At 40.9% G+C, this 22,901-nt stretch overlaps 1 protein-coding gene and 1 long non-coding RNA gene across 2 annotated transcripts; one reads left to right on the top strand and one right to left on the bottom strand.

Moving 5' to 3' along the window:
* The first annotated feature begins 259 nt into the window (after window positions 1-259).
* Window positions 260-22,692, top strand: LOC311038690 (H-2 class II histocompatibility antigen, E-S beta chain-like). The gene is made up of 9 exons (XM_084048257.1): window positions 260-392; window positions 890-973; window positions 8,891-9,145; window positions 9,985-10,257; window positions 11,853-12,072; window positions 13,498-13,565; window positions 14,112-14,225; window positions 21,174-21,230; window positions 22,200-22,692. The coding sequence occupies exons 2-8, from the start codon at window positions 910-912 to the stop codon at window positions 21,209-21,211; spliced, it is 1,032 nt and encodes a 343-aa protein (XP_083904383.1). The 5' UTR covers window positions 260-392; window positions 890-909; the 3' UTR covers window positions 21,212-21,230; window positions 22,200-22,692.
* Window positions 16,683-17,623, bottom strand: LOC311039197. Its single transcript, XR_014600137.1, has 3 exons — window positions 17,569-17,623; window positions 17,388-17,458; window positions 16,683-17,032 (listed from the first exon to the last, which is right to left on the bottom strand). It is a non-coding gene; the product is annotated as an uncharacterized lncRNA (long non-coding RNA).
* Window positions 22,693-22,901: the final 209 nt, after the last annotated feature.

The raw sequence follows: 22,901 nt of genomic DNA, 5'->3' as shown, positions 1-22,901 counted from the left end.
GTTCATGGTTTTGAGGGAAATGAATTTAACTTGACTCCAATGAATTAGTATTATTTCATATTTACCATTAGAGTACATATACCTGCATTCCATATTCCATCCGTATTATTAAATTATTATTTAATCACTTCAATATGAAGTGATGAACTTTAACCTTTAACCTTCTCATCATGTCTCATCTGAAAGCTTTTAATTAATTACAACATTTTACTTTTATAAACATATTTCTGTCTTTCTTTCAATCTAACATTGTTTTTCTTCTAAATTCACCACCATCGTCTTGCCGGAAACAGATGATGTAACATCATATCTTTAATCTGATTGGCTGATTTGTCTAAACTACAGAACGAGTCCTCCTTCATTCTCTTTCAGACTCCAGAACTTCTCTTGAGGTAAACATCTGTTTATTCTGATGTGTTTATTCTGATGTGTTTATTCTGATGTGTGTATTCTGATGTGTTTATTCTGATGTGTTTATTCTGATGTGTTTATTCTGATGTGTTTATGCTGATATGTTTATTCTGATGTGTTTATTCTGATGTGTTTATTCTGATGTGTGTACTCTGATGTGTTTATTCTGATGTGTTTATTCTGATGTGTTTATTCTGATGTGTTTATTCTGATGTGTTTATGCTGATATGTTTATTCTGATGTGTTTATTCTGATGTGTTTATTCTGATGTGTGTATTCTGATGTGTTTATTCTGATGTGTTTATTCTGATGTGTTTATTCTGATGTGTTTATTCTGATGTGTTTATTCTGATGTGTTTATGCTGATATGTTTATTCTGATGTGTTTATTCTGATGTGTTTATTCTGATGTGTGTATTCTGATGTGTTTATTCTGATGTGTTTATTCTGATGTGTTTATTCTCATCTATTAAATTCAGTTCAGTTTTGATCAGTGTTGATGAAGATTACAGCCACCCTCCTCATCCTCTCCTCTGTACTTCATGTCAAAGCGATCCCAGGAAGTAAGTACATTATATTTATGTTATTATATAATATATACATTTACATCTACTGTTATTATATAAAACCAAACATGAACAATGCACAATACAAACAAATGTGACACATGTGACACACACACACACACACACACACACACACACACACACACACACACACACACACACACACACACACACACACACACACACACACACACACACACACACACTTCTCATGTGACACTTTGATCACATGACCAGTGTGTTTTTAAAGACATTTGATGGTTTCAGCAGTGAGATGTAATGAGGCTTAGATTGATGTTTAATGAACATGAACAGCATTTTACACACACACACACACACACACACACACACACACACACACACACACACACACACACACACACACACACACACACACACACACACACACACACACACATGAACAGGAGTGTAGCCTGAGACGTTGTGGTCATTTCAAAGTCTAGACCAGGGGTCTTCAACATGTGGTCTGCGACCCCTAGAGGGTCAAACACCACGTCCTGTGAGCTTGTAGATCTATAGCTTGTAGATCGACTCTTTTCTACGAAGAGGTTTTGGTGTAGAGGGAAGAAAAGAGTGAAGCACGTACAGAGGTCAAGGTCAAGTTTACTAAGTCACAAATGGGCAATATACGGCCCGGGGGCCGGATCCGGCCCTTTGACCATCTCATTCTGGTTCTCATAGTCCTCAAAGAAAAATTAATGACCCCAAAAATCTACATAAATCTACATAGATCTGCATACATTTACATACATCTACATAAATTTACATCTTAAAAGACAGCATTTTATGTTGATGGTTTTGAGGGAAATGAATTTAACTTGACTCCAATGAATTAGTATTATTTAATATTTACCATTAGAGTACATATACCTGCATTCCATATTCCATCCGTATTATTACATTATTATTTAATCACTTGCATGACTAGCAGGTCAATCTGGACGATTTTGAAAATTTAAAGTGGATTGAAGGAGACATCCAGACATTTTAAGTGTTATCTTTGATGTGTCGCTAATCACTCACCAACATTGAAAGGGTCGTTGAGAGTCCCCTTCGTCCCGTCTAACGACCCCCTCCGTTGGCATAATGGGAGCCCGTGGAAAGCTGAAATGCAGAACGAGCTAACATTGGTTGCTTGTTTCTCTCCCTGGCAACACCGAGTTGCCAGGTTCTGGGAGAGAAACAAGCAACCAACGTTATAATAATAATAATAATAATAATAAACTTTATTTATATAGCACCTTTCATGACATAAATGCAGCTCAAAGTGCTTTACAGAAAACGAAAGAAAAAAATGAAAACAAAACACAGGGTAAAAGCAAAAAACATTAGAGCAATGGCAATAATAGAGCAAAAGGCAAAAAGGGCAATGGCAAGAAGTAATGGTTACAAATAAGAGGCAGCGGGTCAAGCAAAACAATTAAAACAATAGAGCAGTGGCAAAGTACAGTGGCAAGAGATAAAAGCTTAAAGATAAAAGGCAGTGGGTCAGGCAGCGATAAAGACAGAAACAACAGCACAGAGATTCAGAAGAAGCAGAATCAACTAAAAGCAAGAGTGAATAAATGAGTCTTGAGCTGTGCTTTAAAACTGTCTACAGAGGGTGCCTGTCTTAGGTGCAGAGGAAGCTTATTCCAGGCCGTCGGCCCGTAGAAGCAGAATGCTGCTTCGCCGTATTTTTTATATGACATTACAGGCACTTCAAGTAGGTCTGCACTAGAAGACCTGAGGGGACGGTTTGGGACGTGTCTGGGGAGGAGGTCATAGAGGTAGGAGGGTGCCAGACCGTTGAGAGCCTTATAAACAAGCAAAAGAATTTTAAAATCGATCCTAAAAACAACCGGGAGCCAATGTAGTGAAGCTAAAACTGGGGTAATGTGTTCCCTCATCTTAGTTTTAGTTAAAACTCTGGCTGCCGCATTTTGAACGAGTTGTAGTCTGTCGGTTGTTTTCTTTGGCAGTCCAGAGAAAAGAGCATTGCAGTAATCCAAGCGAGAAAAAACAAAAGCGTGGATCAATGTCTTTGCATCATCCAGCGACAGATATGCTCTAACTCGTGCAATATTCCTCAGATGGAAGAAGGCAATCTTGATAACTTGACCTATATGTGTATTAAAATTCAGTTCAGAGTCTATTATAACTCCCAGGTTCTTGACTGTAGAGTTACTTCCTACAGTGATGTTACCAAGCCTACTTTTTATTGATTCTTTCTGTTCCCTAGAGCCAATTATGAGAACTTCTGTCTTGTCCTCATTTAGCTTCAGAAAGTTCTCACTCATCCAGCATTTGATGCTGGACAGACAGGACAACAATGGGTCAAGAGCACTGGGGTCATCTGGAGCTACGGAGAGGTATAGCTGGGTGTCATCAGCATAGGAGTGGAAATTCACTCCGTGGCTGGTGATCAGTTCACCCAGTGGTAGTATGTACAGGGAGAATAATAGAGGACCAAGGATTGAACCTTGTGGAATACCAGAGCAGATGTCATGTTTCTCTGAGTCAAAGTCAGCTAAGTTGACAACGTAGCTTCTGCCTGATAAATAGGAAATAAACCATGACAAGGCCGTGCCTGACAAACCTATCCAGTCCTCCAGACGTTGAATCAAGATGGCATGATCGATTGTATCAAACGCCGCCGTCAGGTCAAGGAGCAGGAGGACGGATACATTTTTATTGTCAGCTGATACCCTGAGATCATTCATTACTTTCACCAGTGCTGTTTCAGTGCTATGCCCTTTTCTAAAGCCGGATTGGAATTTGTTATGGATTTTATTGTTCTGCAGGTACACCTCTAGCTGATGGAAGATTGTTTTTTCTATGACCTTGCCGAGAAAGGGCAGATTAGAGATGGGTCTGTAGTTACCCAGCACCAGGGGGTCAAGGTTGTGCTTCTTGAGCAAGGGCCTAACAATGGCTGTTTTAAGTGAGTCTGGGAATATACCTGATTGTAGTGAGCAGTTAATGATTCTTAGAATGTCCGCAAGCACACTGTCCAGAACCTCTTTGAGAAAGGGAGTGGGGAGTGTATCCAGGGAACATGAGGATGAAGTCATCTGAGATATGGTTTTGTGAAGTTCCTCAAAGCCGATTTCATAAAATGAGTTGAGGCTACCCCTGCTGAGGTTAACACTATTGCACCTGGCAGCAGTAGCCGCATTTGGGGTTAAGGAGTTTGAGCTGGCACTGTTTGTAATATCAGCTCGAATGTCGAGGATTTTATTGTCAAAAAAAGATGCAAATTCATTACATTTAGCTTTGGAAGCGGGGAGCGATTGCTTATATGACTGGGGGGGGTTCAAGAGCCGTTCAATGGTGGAAAATAGAACTCTGGCATTATTTTTGTTATTGTTAATAATGCCAGAGAAATAAGTCTGCCTTGCTAAGCGAAGGGCTTTGTTATAAGCAACTGTTGATGTCTTAAAGATCTCAAGGTGGATGGTGAGTTTGCTTTTTCTCCAACCCCGCTCAGCTCTACGACATTCTTTCTTTAGAGATCAAATATGGTCGTTGATCCAGGGTGTTACTTTGGAGTTTTGTCTTTTTTTGGATTTCATAGGGGCCACTATATTGACTGCTGTCTCAAGATTAAGGTTGAACTGTTGTATCAAGACATTCACTGATGAGGTATCAGGCAGGGGGGGTGCACAGGCCAGAAGACGGGAGAATTCACTGGCTGCCGTTGAGCTAAAGAAACGTTTTTTCACACAATATTCTGTCTTGTTTTTCTCTAAGTCCGAGACAGCCATATTAAAGAACACTGCATGGTGGTCAGATAGCTCGGGCTTCTCAATAATCTTGTCCACTGTGATGGTTAGGCCTCTGGAGATCACCAAGTCCAAGGTGTGGCCATGTTTGTGCGTTGGCCCAACAACGTGCTGAATACAGTCATGGAAATTTAAAGTCTGTAGGAACCCCAAAGCTACAGCATCTGTGTCATTATCCAAGTGTAAATTAATGTCGCCTGTGACCAGGGTCCTGTCGTAGTTTAATGTGCAGAAGGATAAAAGGTCTGATATTTCCGTTAGGAATACGGCTTTGCTGCTCTTTGGAGGACGATAAATTGTAATTATGAGCACGGGGGATTGAGTCTCTAGAATGGTGGCCTGATATTCAAAGGATGAAAAGCAACCTAAGGATAGAGGCTTAAATTTGAGTTTGTCTGAGAAAATGTAGGCAAGTCCACCTCCTTTCTTGTTATCACGTGCTGAGTGAACATAACTGTAACCTGGGGGGCAAGCAGCGGCTAGGGGGACTGCGCCAGCTGAGTCAAGCCATGTCTCTGTTAAAAAAATAATGTCCAGTTTCTCATCGCAGATAAGGTCGTGAATAGAGGAATGCTTGTTAAGGAGTGACCTGATGTTGAATAGGGCCAGGTTTATTTTATAGGTGATTTTTTGGGGGTTGGAGTGTGGGAGGCAGAGAGGATAAATTAGGTTGCTAAAATTAATCCCGGGGCCCTTGTGGTTCTTGTGAGTTTTTTGGCCCATTTGGACAGGGATTAAGTATTGCGCACGAATATTTGGAGAGAAGGAGGTGACAGGTGAAACAGGTGAGATAGAGGTAGGAGGTCCACCCGACCAGCAGGGGGCGATGCAGGGTAGAGAATGGTCAGCCGGGTCAGACGGGGGCAGAGGGAGGAGTCAATGTTGTTGTTGTGAATGCCTGTAGGCAGACACAGAGCGTCGTAGATTATTGATTAGTATTTTGCAACCAAGTTTACTTGGGTGTAGACCGTCTGAATTAAAGAAGGAGGGGCGGTCCCAGAACAAAAAGAAATGATTAATGTAATGGAGGTTGACGGAGTGGCAGGCAGATTGAAGCCAATAGTGTAGATACATCAGACGGCTGAAGTTAAAGTCACCGCGATCCAACGTGGGCAGTGGACCAGAGATGTGAACAGATAATCCGGAGCTATTGAGGAGTGTGAAGATTTGTTTGAAATTGGACCTAGCAGCTACGGATTGGTTGTCGTTTGTTCCGACGTGGAGAGTGATACTTGTGACGGAGGACGGGAGAGAGGCCAGGATTTCGGGGAGTTTCACAAGGATGTCAGCGGTGGTCGCACCAGAAAAACTATGGGTTATTGCATTTGTGAAACGGATGTGTTTTAGGATTGAGTCACCGATGATGACCATGGTGGGGGGGAAAAGGGGGAGCGGAGTGGCCACGGGAGGATGCAACGGAGGGGACACCGTTTCTGCTGGAGGGCTACTATCCCGCGTGGGGGGGTGGGGGCTTGCAGAGGGTGGCAACAGTTTTGTAAACACAGATGTGCGTGAGGAGCGGGGCTCAGCTGGGTGGGGGGCGGGGGGGCCCTCCGAGTGCCTGACAACAGCCGTCCTCAGAAGCCTGCGGCGGGAGGAGGCGGAACCCGAGCCATGCTCCGGAGGGGTGTTGTTGTTGTGGTGTGGGGGGGCTTCTTGAATAACCAGGGGGGAGAACTTGTTTCTGGAGGTGGGTATGGGTGAGCCAGGTGGTGGGGGGCAAAGAAGGGGTTTACCCCGGCCCCTGCCAGCCCTTTTCCACGGGACTGGAGTAGAGCTGGCCATGGGTGGGCGCGCATTGTCCTCCCGAACCCGGACCCAGTGACCAGCAGAATCCATGCGGACCGGGATGGTGTCGTCCAGTTCAGCCGCTGACGGGGCAGGGCGGCTGGAGGCGTGCGGGACCGAACCACGGGCGTCTGGGGAACGGGGCGCCGGGACTGTGTCGTCACAGTCTGCAGGTATCGCTGATCCGATGGTCGTCTCAGAAGCGTCCGATGCCGGTCCAGCGAGAGAGGCGATAAAGTTGTCAATGAGGTCCTCGTCGTCCTGGATCTGGTGAAGCCTGGAAATTCTGTCCTCCAGCTCGGACACCTTCATGGTCATGCGGAGGCAGCTATCGCAGGCGGAGGACGAGGTAGGTGATGGTGTCATTTTGGTGGGTTCTGAGGGTAAACAAACAACTATGGCCAGTAAAAGTGATTTTGACGGAAAAGTGCAGGCTATATGGAGCAGTAGTGGAAGTTGCCGGGTAGTGGCTTGGGACGAGACGTACCCGCGAGGGCCACAGAGTGGCCCACAGCGTTGAATAGATATGACAGCCTAGTCAACAGGTCCAGATATGGATCGAAACTTACCCGCAAGGCCCAGAGTCTGGGCCTACTGCGTTGTACTGGCGTCGGGTAAGTTCAGAAGGTGCACTCCTCTCTGCTGCTTGTGGTAGATGGTGTCAAGCCTATTAGCCTAGGCAGGCTAGCTGTCAGAAATGCTGTCAGCTGATGCTGTCAAACCGGCTGTCAGCAGATACACCGAAGCCGGGTAGGCATAAAACAGGTGATCTACGAGGCCGATCGCTAAAATTCCAAAATGTATTTAAAATAGATAGTTAAAACAATCATAGATTGAAATAAAAAGTCAAATTGACGCCTAGAAATCATTAAAAACGGTCCGTTTTGGCGACGCTGTCAGCAGCGTTTGGCGTTTGGGGTGCAGCACAAACGTTAGCTCGTTCTGCATTAGCGTTAGCTCGTTGGGGACTTTCAGTGCCTGTTAGGGTATCATGAGACTCCACAATGAGTACTAGGAGAAAAAAAAACAGACTTTGCATTTGTTAGAATAGGCGAATTTCAGCTTTCACTGTTCACTCAGTTATTATATAATTCACTGTTTATTCTGATGTGTTTATTCTGATCAGTGTTGATGAAGATTACAGCCACCCTCCTCATCTTCTCCTCTGTACTTCATGTCAAAGCGATCCCAGGAAGTAAGTACATTATATTTATGTTATTATATAATATATACATTTATATCTACTGTTATTATATAAAACCACATATGAACAATGCACAGTACAAATTACCTGTGACACACACACACACACACACACACACACACACACACACACACACACACACACACACACACACACACATTTTACCTGTATATACAATATTGAATCTTGAATGTTGGTCCAAATAAATAAACATTAAAACAAATGTTAGGAACTGTTGTTTTGACATCATGAGATAAATCATTGTTTCCGCCAGGCCGAAAGGCATGGCGAGAGAGTATGTTTTCCACCCCGTCCGTCCGTCCGTGTGTGTGTGTGTGTGTGTGTGTGTGTGTGTGTGTGTGTGTGTGTGTGTGTGTGTGTGTGTGTGTGTGTGTGTGTGTGTGTGTGTGTGTGTGTGTGTGTGTGTGTGTGTGTCCGTCCTTCTGTCTGTGACCAGCTAATCTCCGCCACCGTTGGCCCGGTCGCTGTAAAACTGCACACACACACTCCCTGGATGCCACAGCAGAACCTCTGCCCCACATTTTTCAGATCAGCCTGTCATAGCGCCACCATGAGGCCGACCTTTGCAAAACACATTTTTTAATATTACTCCTACAGATTTTCTCCAAATAACACGCAAATCGGTACAAAGTATCTCTGTAGTCATGTGATCAAGATGGATGTGTCCGATACTTCATATTCTATACTACTTGGCTAAGATTGGCTTCTAAAGTTTGCAGGATAGGTCAGTTTTGAACAAAATTCCTTAAATCATGAATGCAGTGTCCGATTGCCGTGCAAGGCCTAAGAAGAAATGGCACCCTTTTCACATTGGCCTATTATAGCGCCACCAGGAGGCCATAATAACCTACCTGACCTGGCGGAGACTTGTGCTCCGAGGAGCACTTTTTCTAGTTCCATATGAATTACTTTCATAATCTAAATAAATAAATGAAAAAAAATACATTTGAATCTGTTTCAGTGTGAATAAAACATTTGACAGGAAGCTACTTTTAACATCCAGCTTTTCCCTTCATATAAGAACCAAACATGATTGTTTAACATGATGATTATGTGTTATTGTCACTGTGAAGAAGTTTGTTGTTGAATTTAATGTCATCTTTGTTTTATTTACAGTGTTTCATGAGTACATTGGAGTCATTGGCTGTTCAGACACAGTTAAAGACTCATATAAAGAGTACATGGATGCACTGGATGGTGAAGTGTTGGCGTACGCAGACTTCAACAAAGGGAAGGTGGTGTATCCTCAGCCTCCGTTTGTAGATCATATCACCTGGACAGACTATTATGAAGCAGCTAGGAATCAGCAGGCATGGTGCAACGGTAACCTGGACACCATCCGTACTGCCTTGAAGAAACCACCAGTGAAAGGTACATGAATACTATGAACACAATAGTTATTATAACTAAAACGGTTGAATATATTTAACATGAATGAAGATGTTTAAACATGTATATTAAGCATTTATGGTTTTTATGGTGAAATATGTTGTAAATATTTCTAAAGCTCCATGTGGCTTCCTGCTGTAAATGTAGCTTTGGGGAGGAGGGGGGTTGAGTGGCCCCGCCCACTCATTAACTATTCTATTGTTATTTAATTAGCCTCCAGTACAATGTTGAGGTATTTGTACTTTACTTGAGTATTTCCAGTTTTCAATACTTTTACTTCTACTCCACTACATCGCTGATCCAAATATTGTACTTTTACTCCACTACATTTATTTGAAAACTTTAGTTACTAGTTACTTTGTATATTTTGATTATTATTATAAAACATACATTAATCACTTCAGCCCTATATACATTTCGGCCATTTGAAAATAGCAGATCTACAATCTGTGTCATCTGTGTTGTGATGCGACACATTGTGAGCTTGTAGATCGGCTATTTTCAAAACATGTTCATACATTTGAAATGGGACATTTCTGCACAATGAGTACTTTTACTTTTGGTATTTTAAGGATATTTTCATACCAATAATTTTGTACTTTCACTCTTCCCGACTTTTACTACAGACTATTTCTATATTGCAATATTGACACGCACGCACGCACGCACGCACGCACGCACGCACACACACACTTTAAGCAGGCAGGCAGGACGGACGGGCGGACCTATTTGGCTCATAGGGTGCAGTTAGCCTAGTGTTGATATTATACAGATGATAATAAAACTGAACATTAATGACATTTTTAATTGTCTATTTCCAGATGGATATGTGTTCTATCAGGCTCAACGCTGTGTGTTTAACTCCAGTGATCTGAAGGACATACAGTACATAGTGTCATATAATTTTGATGGTGATGAGCTGACCAGGTGGGACAGTAGAGTAGATCAGTTTGTTGGATACACTGAGTATGGTGTGAAGAACGCAGAGCGCTTCAATAAAGATCCTGGACTACTGGCTGTGATCAGAGCACAACGAGAGTTATTCTGCAAATACAACATTGAGATCGACTACTCCTTTGTTCTGAACAAGAGAGGTGAGCTGATCTCAGAGCAGCACTCAACACTCATCACCTCATAAACTATAACATGACATCATAATAAATCATTCTATTCAGAGATGATTAATGGTGTTAATATTGATCTGATAATGATTATAAAACATTCCTTAATCTATTAACCCATTCAATCCAGGGACGCATCTCTTTGTCATTTTACATTTCTTTGGATATTCAAAAATAGCAGATCTACAAGCTCATAGCGCGGCAACTGAGCTTGTATATCTGCTATTTTTGAATAGCAAAAGAAATGTAAAATTACACAGATATGTTCCTGTTTTGAATGGGTTAATATTCTGAGAAACATTTCAGATCCTCTTAACCCTTTTAAGACCGGGAACGCATCTGTGTCATTTTAACATTTCTTTGGCTATTTAGAAATAACAGATCTACAAGCTCATAGCGTGGCAACGAGTGCCGCGCTATGAGCTTGTAAATCTGTTATTTTTGAAAAATTGTGAACATTGATGTGCAAATATAATATGTATTCTACTAACAGTTGTTTTAAATTGCTATATCAGTGGTGCTCCAACTGTTCCATGTCAAGGACCCTCAAAATGATGTATTTGGCCGCAGACCCCCATCTAAAAATATGTTGTTCCAGGGACCCCCAGAAGTACAGATCAGAGTTAAAAATGTTCGCTATAAAATGTATATATATATTCAAAGATTTGCACACATTTTCACGATTTTTCAAAACATAGCAGTGCCGCACTATGAGCTTATGTTTGAATAGCCAAAATAGTCAAAATGTAAAAATGTCTTAATGGGTTAATGGGATGTCTTAATGTCTTAATGGGTTAAACACTTAAGCCTGATTTATACTGTATCCTAACACGCTGTCACACAGTGGAAATAGCAGATCTACAAGCTCACAACATGTGGTGTCACCATCGTACACCGAGTAATGAAACATATAGATCTATTTCTGAGTGTTTTCACCTACATACTGTATAATGACCTTCCTAAAATAGAGGCATTTATCAGGCACTCTTAATCCAGAGTGATTTAAAGTAAACAAGGAAAACACAAGGTAATACATTAAATGCATAGAAATAGTAATCTAGGATCATAGGTAAACCATGAACCTATAATCAGTCTAAAAAGTATAATATCAAACAAATGAATAATCTGTAAATTGAAACCAACAAACTATAGGAAGCCAGGTCTACAATGAACCTGACATCTGTCTGAATGCTATGGGAGGGGCTGTAGGGTTGGATCAGGCTTGAAGATATGGGGGGGGGGGGGGGGGGGGGGTCATACCTTTGGTTGCTTTGTAGACCAAACGTGAACATTTTGACTGATTGAAGATCAATGTTGTGGCTTTCTGGATCATTTTGATCTCATTTATACAATTATTAATGATAATGACATTTCCCTATGACTGATATAATAATAATAATAATAATAATAATAATAATAATAATAATAATAATAATAATAATAATAATAATGATAATAATGATAATTTTTAATAATAATAATAATAGTTTTTTACGGACACACGGAAGGACTGAGACGAAAACATACTCTCCACCTCTGGTGGAGACAATAATAATAATCTTTTTTAGGAGTGGAGCCCAAAGTGAGGCTGAAGTCAGAGACTCCCCCTCGTCGTGGTGAACACACTCACATGCTGAGGTGCAGCAGCTACGACTTCTATCCTAAAGTCATCCTGGTGACCTGGTGGAGAGGTCAAGAACCTTTGACCTCTGGTCTCTCCTTTGCCGATGATCTGTCTGATGGAGACTGGTACTACCAGTACCACTCCTACCTGGAGTACACACCCAGGTACACACCTAACAGACACCTATACATAGAAATACACACCTCTACTGGTACTACCAGTACCACTCCTACCTGGAGTACACACCCAGGTACACACCTAACAGACACCTATACATAGAAATAAACACCTCTACTGGTACTACCAGTACCACTCCTACCTGGAGTACACACCTAACAGACACCTATACATAGAAATACACACCTCTACTGGTACTACCAGTACCACTCCTACCTGGAGTACACACCCAGGTACACACCTATCAGACACCTATACATAGAAATACACACCTCTACTGGTACTACCAGTACCACTCCTACCTGGAGTACACACCCAGGTACACACCTAACAGACACCTATACATAGAAATACACACCTCTACTGGTACTACCAGTACCACTCCTACCTGGAGTACACACCCAGGTACACACCTAACAGACACCTATACATAGAAATACACACCTCTACTGGTACTACCAGTACCACTCCTACCTGGAGTACACACCCAGGTACACACCTAACAGACACCTATACATAGAAATACACACCTCTAATGGTACTACCAGTACCACTCCTACCTGGAGTACACACCCAGGTACACACCTAACAGACACCTATACATAGAAATACACACCTCTACTGGTACTACCAGTACCACTCCTACCTGGAGTACACACCCAGGTACACACCTAACAGACACCTATACATAGAAATACACACCTCTACTGGTACTACCAGTACCACTCCCACCTGGAGTACACACCCAGGTACACACCTAACAGACACCTATACATAGAAATACACACCTCTAATGGTACTACCAGTACCACTCCTACCTGGAGTACACACCCAGGTACACACCTAACAGACACCTATACATAGAAATACACACCTCTACTGGTACTACCAGTACCACTCCCACCTGGAGTACACACCCAGGTACACACCTAACAGACACCTATACATAGAAATACACACCTCTACTGGTACTACCAGTACCACTCCTACCTGGAGTACACACCCAGGTACACACCTAACAGACACCTATACATAGAAATACACACTTAGTAGACACCTCTATACATATATTCTTTCAAAATTAAAGCAAGTGTTACTCACTTGCTGAAAATTGCCCATTAATTGGTAGGCTAATGTTAAGTCCCACACACACACACACACACACACACACACACACACACACACACACACACACACACACACACACACACACACACACACACACACACACACACACACACACACACACACACACACACGATAAACGCCCAAGGAGACCCGCTATAACGTGTGTATCTCGTTACTAAGCAATAAACACTAGAGTGGACGAGAGCCCATCGGGGCATTCATGCTCCTACATGAAATAGACACACATTCTACTTGAGGTGTGTGTGTGTGTGTGTGTGTTATAGATCAGGAGAGAAGATCACATGCATGGTGGAACATCCCAGCCTGACCGCGCCTATCAAGATGGACTGGGGTCAGTTACTGTAATCTACTGTACTCTACTGTAATCTACTGTGTTATATTGTAATCTACTGTGTTATACTGTAATCTACTGTGTTATACTGTAATCTACTGTAATCTACTGTGTTATACTGTAATCTACTGTACACTACTCACCTACTCCTGCTTAAGTGTGTTGTCTAGATGAGGTCCATCATCTTAGTTTAATAATGGCTGCAGGTACAAAGACATTTAATCAGGGCTGCCAAGTCTCACCCTCTGAGAGTGAGAGTCACACAATGTAACCTCTTCTCAGGCCACACTTTACATTTCTCCACCAGCGTTACAATATATATTTTTAAAGCGAACATTTGTAACTGTCAAATATCTCAACAAATGTCTTATTTTTTTTCTGAAAAACTATTGTCACTATAATATCAGTGATGCTGTTATGTAATGTAATGTAATGGAATATTTGTATTGTCAGAGTCAGTGAAGAACAAGGTGTTTTAATCTACTGTAATAATACAATATCATATCATATCATATAATTATTATAATATAATATTTGTGTTGACAGATTTCTCCACGCCAGAGTCAGTGAAGAACAAGGTGGCCATGGGAGCATCAGGTCTGGTTCTGGGTCTGGTCTTGTTCCTGACTGGATTCATCTACTTCCAGTGGAAGAAACGAGGTGATGATTAGCATGTTTAATTAACATGTTTAATCAACATGTTTCATTAATTATTATACTACCAGTGGAAGAAATGAGGACAGATCAACAGAGGATCACATGACATGTGGAACCCTCACAGAAATGCAAACAAACAAACAAACATGTAAAGCCACACCCTAAACTGGTTTATATTGGTTTAGAACCTGAACCGGTTTAGACCAGTTTAGACGACCTAGTTAGAGGTCAAAGTGTGTTCTATGTTGTCACATTTAGCTTTAATACATCAGTGTTACATTTAGTCCTAAATAAGAGTCAAATGTTCACTTTAGTTCTGATGCAACATGTGACCCTGATGACTGAACCCTAATGTTGTGTTGTTGTGTTATTGTGTTGTTGTGTTATTGGCCCCGATTCATAACGAGGGTCGTAAATATGGTGTAAATGAAGTTCGTAAAGGAGGTCGTATTTCTGGTACTCACTAACGGACGTGCGATTCAAAAGGGGTGTCGTATATGACAGAGACGTGCGTATGACCAGTTCTATATTATAATGACAGCCAGCTGGGCGTGATGATCCCGAGAGGTTCATTTACATTGCTCCACGCCCCATTTTGCACCATAAAAGGCGTGAACCGTGACTCAGCAGTTTCGCTCTGATCAAATCTGTCACTTTACTGAACAGTGTTGCCATGTCCGCTTATTATAAGCGAATCTGAGCTTATTTTTCTGTAAAGTTGCTTGTAAATATTGGTAGCTGTGGGGTGCGTTTTTTTGGGCTTGTTTCTAAAGTGTAGTTCATTATTTGGGCTTGCTTAACAATTGTTCAATTATTTTAACCGGTGGTTGTCAAATATTTTTATGTCATGGACCCCCAAGTTAATATGTAGGCTAATTTATCCCTATAAGCCCCATCTGAACATGTTTTGTGCCCGCTGGAGGCAGATTTGTGTTGTTAAAATGTTTAAAAAATCTTCCAAATATTCCACATTTTATTACAAGATTTAAAAATATATATATAGCAGATCTACAAGCTCACTACGGTTTAATTAAAGTGCTTATAATGGGCTGTCAGTTGCTTCTTTTGGGCTTATTTTCATAGACCTGGTTGCTTATTTCTCTCGCAACATCTGGCAACGCTGATGCAAGTTCAACTCCGCCGTCTAAAGAATAAAGATAACAGATGCGGTGTCGCATCGCCTTGACAACTTACTGTTCTGTCTGGAAGCGGATCACGTAATAAATGCTCTCATGTGTAATGAGAATAAAGAAGTTTACAAGGTTTAACCCCATTACAAAATAAAAGGTTAATAAAACGTCCCAGCTAGCAAAATATCGCACATTTCTGGCGTGAGGCCGTCCCCACGCCACGCCGACCGGGGCGTCCGCCGGGCGGGACACGCCGCGTCCACTCGGCGTCCTTGATCAGCGTGAGCCGCGCGTCACGCCGAGCCGCTAATCAGCCTCACTCCGGCGGTGAACGCCAACCGTGGCGTTCGTCGATAGCGGCCGGGTAGCGTAGCGCCGTCATATAATATGCTGTATATACCCCCCCCCCCTCCCTCCCTCCCTTTGGGAATCCCCCCTCCTCCCTTTCATCCCCTATATTTAGCGGCCATTGTTACACCCCCCGCATTTGAGGTTTCTAAACATGTCAAGTAGCAATACAGAATAAGGTCCCCATCACACAGTTCCCCTGTATCTCTAAGTATCTGTCTAAGAACATGACATAATGCAGAAAATACATGGCCTACATGAAATAATGCAGCACAGACATTAACTCCATTGTTATGGTATTTATTAGAAAAGGAAGGCACAGAAATAATAATCCTAAAATACAAATGTATCACTTTAAAATGGCAGACAGTGAGAAAAGTATTCCACATAAAAGTATCAATGCTGTAATAATATGTGTGAAGTCAGACTGGTAATCAATAGCCTACTTAAAGTAACAAAACAAGTAAACATACCCATTGAGCAGAATGTCAAGTAAAAAATGCATAAGAATATTAAAAAATAGGAGATCTATGGTCCATTTGTACACTCAGAGTTGCAGACCTGTAAGGGTCCATTTGGTTTCATCTGTACACAGACTTTCAGACATGTAAAGTCCATTTTGGTTCCATGTGTTACTGGTGTATGTGTTTCTAGTTAACATGCTACAGACTCAGAGCCATATCAAAGCTACTGGACAAAAGTAAACATACCCATTGAGCAGAATGTCAAGTAAAAAATGCATAAGAATGTTAAAAAAAGAGGAGATCTATGCTGCCCTGCCAAGGTAAAGAGCAGTAACTACGAAATCAAAAATCACTGAAAAATGGGTTTAAAAGTGATTCAACTGGTCAGCCAAATGAGATATCGGCATATAAGTGATATTACACTAATTGTGCATCTGTTCTTGAGGTAATTGTTTATCCCCCAAAATCACAAAGGCTAATTTGACCTTTTTGACCTCAAATAAGTCGGCGTGTCCAAAAACTTAGTTACTGCTCTTTACCTTGGCAGGGCAGGTCCATTTGTACTCTTGCAGACCTGTAAGGGTCCATTTGGTTCTATCTGTACACAGACGCTCAGACATGTAAAGGTCCATTTTGATTCCATGTGTTACCGCTGTAGTTTGTCCTGGTGTACTGTATGTGTTTCTAGTTAACATGCCACAGACTCAGAGCCATATCAAAGCTACTGGAATGAATACAAAATGGGCCACTGTTCATTTAATTCAATTTTGGGTTCTGTGTGCTGGTGTCTGTCGCCCGCCTCTTCTTCCAAAGCCAATGCAGTTCCTTCATGTGGAACGCGTCACGTGAGCCACCCAACGAACGCCAACTGAGAGGGAGAGAAAGGAAATAAATTAGACAACGGTGGTGTTGGTTTTAATAATAAGGACCCCCAATTTAACATGCATCAGGTCTACAGACCCTGTTAATGGCATGGCTATCTCTGAGACCCCAATTTATATAGTGAAATGTATGTTAATTTAACTCAGTGTGTAGAAACCCTTGATACATTGATCAGTTCCCCTCTTCCAATGCCTCACTAAATTTCCACACCAACACCATTTTCACATAATTTTCAACTATCATGACATAGAGAGGTTTCAGGGATTTATGGTAAAATAAATGTGGCGTGCTGTGAGCTTGTAGATTGGCTATTTTGGATAACTGTGTAGTCACGCCCTTACCTTGCAAAACGTGAGGTCCAAGAGGTTCTTGAATGTGGTCACTGCCCTCACCAGGTCAAACAGCGCTGCGTCTGGAACATACAGACACAGGGATAGTGTGTAAGTAATCAAACAGTTTTTGTTTTTTTAGTCAGGCTCTACTTTATGCTGTACATTACTTCTAGACTCATGTTAAACCTACCATGGTTTTATAAGCTTGGTCATCACAGATGCTCCCGATCTCTTCATCCCCACTGCTGTGACGCAGGAAATGACGAGCAGAAACATCTGAGAAAGAAAGAAAATTAAAAAGAAAAAGAGAAGGGTTAGACACAATCAAAGCCGTATCATGCTCCATCGCAGGAAAAAACTACAAACAGTAACATACTAATATCAATGCAGGGTCTTAACATTTTCTGGGGCCTGCATTTAGCTGCTAACCAGTGTTTAATAAAGTCATGTTTGTTGTTTTATTTTATGTAAAGGCTCAGCAACATCAGAATTCCACGATGAAAATATATAATTGTTGCCTTCATACCTGAGGAGAACTCCTGTTGTCAAAAATGGTACAGCTGGGTTCCATGATGCTAACCTGGAGGTTATGCTGTAGAGAGAAAGAAAAGAGAAGGAAAAAATACATTTAAGATTTCGGCTGTGGCATAAGATTGTAGATTGGCTATTTTCAGCAGCCAGTTCATTTAATGTAAAGCAAAGTAATTAAGAAAATTAGCAGCCGTGTGTGTGTGTGTGTGTGTGTGTGTGTGTGTGTGTGTGTGTGTGTGTGTGTGTGTGTGTGTGTAAGCTTTTAGCTTAATTCTGCCTTATTCTAGCCTTCAGCTAACATGAGCTCGGCGATCTATATAAATAAAATAAGTACAAGTATCCATAACACAGATTCACCTACCAATCCATCGATCAACAGTTAGTATCATAACTCTGTGACGTGATTAAAAGTAATGTGGGTAGCAAGAAAAGTCTAGTCGGTTAGCTACAGTGGCTAGCCAGCTAGCACGCTAACATGTACACAATGAAACAGTCAAACATTTGTAAAACGAGATATTTAGACTACACACAGCAGGCATACATCCACACAGATACAAAAAAAATAGTAGGCTAATACACTAACCTTTAAATGATATTTCCCCGGAGGAAAAGGATAGATATATCAGCGGTATGTTTTCCCTCTGTCGAGAAGCATAGAGGAGAAAGAGAAGGGACGACGCAGAAGCAACCGGATGTCCTACCGTTGCTCAAGGAATGGAGCTGTAGTGTTGCCATGTCTGCTTATTATAAGCGACTTTGGGTTTGTTTGAAGACGCGTTGTGAGCTTGTACATCGGCTATTTTCAATATATATATACACATACATATCTAGGCCATGTGGCCTATAGTCACCACATGACTATAGCCAGCAATACACAGTTTTGGGCTTGTTTTCATAGACCTGGCTGCTTATTTCTCTCGCAAAATATGGCAACACTGGTCATTGATTTGATGTAAGCGTCCGTTGCGTATATCCGGTGTATATCACCACCTACTGAACTGGAGTATATTGAGTTCCTGCTGTAAGGCCTAAATAAAGTATGTTTAGTGCTAATAATGAATTATACAACTTGATAATAATAATAATAATAATAATAATAATAATAATAATAATAATAATAATAAGGGTAATAATAATAATGATATTGATAATAATAATAAGACACTTCATTATATATATTTTGTTTTAAATAAGCAAATACATCAACTCTAAATTAGAATTAACAATGCAAGGAATAAATATAATAGCAACAGAATAAGAATAATAAAAACAACAAAGCTAAAAAAACAACAACTGAGGAGCAATTAATCCTTGGAATTATTCAGTAGTACTATTATCAGTATTATTACTGAGGTCACCTTATTTTGTTTTGAACACTAAATAACATTAATATACACGATTACAAATGGCTTCAGGTTCAGGGGGGGAAATGGCACAAAAAAAATGTTATAGTTTTACTTGTTGACTTTTTTGATAGTGTTTAATTTGGACTACTTTTTTTTATAGTTTTACTTGTTCACTTTTTTGATAATGTCATTTGTATATTTGGATTATCTCTGTGCCTTTTTCTAATAAAAAAAAGAGAAAAAAAGTCTTTCCTGCATTATTTCATGTACATCAGGGGTCAGCATACTCAGATACAGCAGGGAAGCTGCCAAAATGTTCTTATTTTTTATTTGTGCAACTGTCATACGACTGTAGCAAAAATATAGCTTTACAGACCCATACAGCCAGACAGGCAGACAGACAGAGTTTATATAAATAGTTTTACGTTTCACTTTTTTAATGGTGTTGAATTTGTATATTTGGATTATTTCTGTGCTGTGATAGCAGTGAAAATGAAGTGATAGCAGTGATGATAGCAGTTCACCCAGTTTAATTTCAGGGACCCCAGTCCAATGGCATTTCTATCTTTGGGACCCAAATTAATCTTTATCTTTAATTAAAATCATGGTTAATTTAACTCTGAAACACGTATAACGTACACTTTTCACGGGTCCATTTGGTTCCATGTACACTTTTACTTACAGACCCATAAGGGTCCATTTGGTTCCTTCCTATCATTTAGCTGGGGATCCCCTGGAACTCCCTCAAGACCCATGGTGGTCCCTGGACCCCACTTTGAGAACCAATGGTCAGAATGTATAGGGAAAATTCAAAGCGTGGCATTAACAGCGTCAGGACGTCGTGACGCTGGCTGCAGACCGCCGCAGACTCTTCTAAAATGCTACTCCGCCGGACATTTCGGTGAGCGAGACATCTCCGGCGTGAGGAGGGCGTGAGGAGGGTGAGCCTCCGCTCGGCGGGGCCCGCTCTGTCCAGGCCGGCCTGACGTCGGTTGCAACGCCGATCTGCTAGCTGGGGTGGAAAGGATATTATATAAGCCGTTTCTAATGAACATTGCGTACCTTTACCAAGGTAAAAAGATTATGAAATCCAGCATCCAAGTGGAATGCTGCTATCCGATTATGGACCAGAGCTTATTGATTACTTATTGATTAAATTAGTTATGTTTTGATTAATATATCACTGTCCTACGTCGGAATGGGGAATACATCTTCTGGACACAGCTTTCATCCACTATTAGTTTCCTCATCAGATGGTAATATTTATTAGGCTGTTGTGTGTGGCGTTCATGTGATCAATATACAGTAGAGTAGCCTACAGTAGACTATTAGCCTACAAATTAATAGCGCGGCACGGACACTGACGTGCGTCAGTCCCTCCGCAGTCTCATTAAGGCATGATAGCCTATTTTCATTATTACGTGACACTGAGGGACCTTTTCAGCTCTAAATGCGACTCATAGACTAGAAAATAAATAAAAAGCGGTGGAATCTACATCATGTCTAAGCAATACATCGTTTGACATTTATTTTTTATTTTTTTATATATATGTGTTGACAAATGTTGGGCACATACATATTTTATTTGAGGTTTGCCACTGTTGTAATTGATTTTGACATGAAGAATAAAGCATTCTAAAGACATACGCACATTTCAGCCCTGGTACGCCAGCCTCGGGGCTGACCTGAGAACGTGCGCACCTGACGCACAAAACACAGACCAAAAAATCTTTATGCATCAGGTGGATATGTACGACTTGTCCTAAATGCCGGTACGTACAAAATATGGTCGCAAATCCCTTTATGAATCAGGGCCATTGTGTGTACATTTATGCATGTTATGGAGAAATACACACAATACAGTACATAGGATTTATGTGTGTGTGTGTTTTAACTGTCTCTCTTCTTCTTCTATCAGGTCGTATTCTGGTGCCGACAACCAATGACGATCTTTAGACTCCTCCCACACACCCAGGTTCACTTCCTCTTTCTTTTAACTATGTTTTTTTGTAAATATAAAACTATGAAAAATACACAAAACAACATGCTTGTGTAAGAAGTGAAACAACTAGCCTGGTAAAAAATCCCGGTCGCGTGAATTCACATTATCATGTGTCTTCTGCTTCATTTCGTATAAGAATTAATCTAATAATCAAATTGAATAATTAAATGATTTGTTGTATCAGACAACACTGGGGGGGTTTGGAGTTTGGACCATTCAGCCAGCAGGAGTTTAGATCCCATAGCCTGAGAGGACGTTCAGGTGATTCAGTCAGGAAGTGAAGAGATGACATAATGCAGCCAAACTCTGAAGTAATCATTTGAACTAAACATTTCAGTGAACTGAACCCAATGATTCAGTTCATTGAACACAACATTTAACTGAACTGAACCCAATGATTCAGTTCATTGAACACAACATTTCAGTGAACTGAACCCAATGATTCAGTTCATTGAACACAACATGTCAGTGAACTGAACCCAATGATTCAGTTCATTGAACACAACATTTCAGTGAACTGAACCCAATGACTCAGTTCATTGAAAACACTGATCATTCCATCACTATCAGGATCAAAGACAGAACCTTGTGGTCCAAAGGAGAGTGTTCTACCAACTGAGCTGCCCTTCCTACTAAGATACACTATTGACAAAGTATCTGTCAAATGTTGTTTGAATGGACTAGGTTGTTTCTACTGTGATGGTTACTGTAGTTGCAGTTTTAACTAGTTTACTAATAACTTGTTCATGATCTATTATTTATAGCATGGTTTTAAATTATTACACCTTTAACCATTAACAAACATTTAACAAGTTATGACTAACACATTAACTAATCATTAGGCAATTAATTTACTATTATAAGGGAAGGTTATTCTAAAGTGTTAACATGTTCACACAGTTAATACATTCTGATTCTTATTGCTTTATTGTCTTTTCACAGAACACCTGGGTGTGTTTTCAGAGAAGCAGAGAGTCATCGCTGCCCCTGGTGGAGAGAGGATGAAATACATGTGTGTCCATTCAGCTTTTAAATACTATAGGTTATATAGTAAAGGGTTAAGGTTAGGTTTATAGACATAGTGTATGTGAGGTTAAAGGTCAGGGTTTAGGGTTAAGGTTAGGTTTATAGACATAGTGTTTGTGAGGTTAAAGGTCAGGGTTTAGGGTTAAGGTTAGGTTTATAGACATAGTTTCTGTGAGGTTAAAGGTCAGGGTTTAGGGTTAAGGTTAGGTGTATAGACATAGTGTTTGTGAGGTTAAAGGTCAGGGTTTAGTCGCCACACCAAAGGAAGAGGGAGTCCTAATTAGTGTGGGCGGTTCATCACATGACTTTGTATAGTTTCTGTTGTCAGAGAACACAAACATAATATAATACAGAAGTCGGGACGTCACTCGTTCATCCCCTGGTTGGTAAAGTAATTTTTCTATGGAGAATAACAATGGGTCATCTTAGAATCGTCTCATATAAGAAGTGTGGTCCAAAAATAAACAAACTGTCTCGGCGATATTGTCAGGGAGGAGGTTCTGTATCGTTTATGATAGTCAGTCACTTATATTTGATACGGTCTGTTTCTGGCGAAAATTGTACTAATTCGGCGGAAGTAACATCAGCGTTTTCTCACCGTCAGTTGATGCTTCATAT

This window comes from Gymnoscopelus microlampas (assembly GCF_963454915.1).
Source record: "Gymnoscopelus microlampas genome assembly, chromosome: 22".
NCBI classification, from domain to species: domain Eukaryota; kingdom Metazoa; phylum Chordata; class Actinopteri; order Myctophiformes; family Myctophidae; genus Gymnoscopelus; species Gymnoscopelus microlampas.
Note: the sequence above shows the minus strand (reverse complement) of the source record. Positions and strands in the feature narration are given on the sequence as shown.

What these genes read in the sequence shown, in the direction of transcription:
- LOC311038690 (XM_084048257.1), top strand. Translation starts at nt 910, where the DNA reads ATGAAGATTACAGCCACCCTCCTCATCCTCTCCTCTGTACTTCATGTC. An exon ending in TACCTGGAGTACACACCCAG is followed by an intron (nt 12,073 to 13,497) that starts GTACACACCTAA and finishes TGTGTGTTATAG; the next exon opens with ATCAGGAGAGAAGATCACAT. An exon ending in CTTCCAGTGGAAGAAACGAG is followed by an intron (nt 14,226 to 21,173) that starts GTGATGATTAGC and finishes TTCTTCTATCAG; the next exon opens with GTCGTATTCTGGTGCCGACA.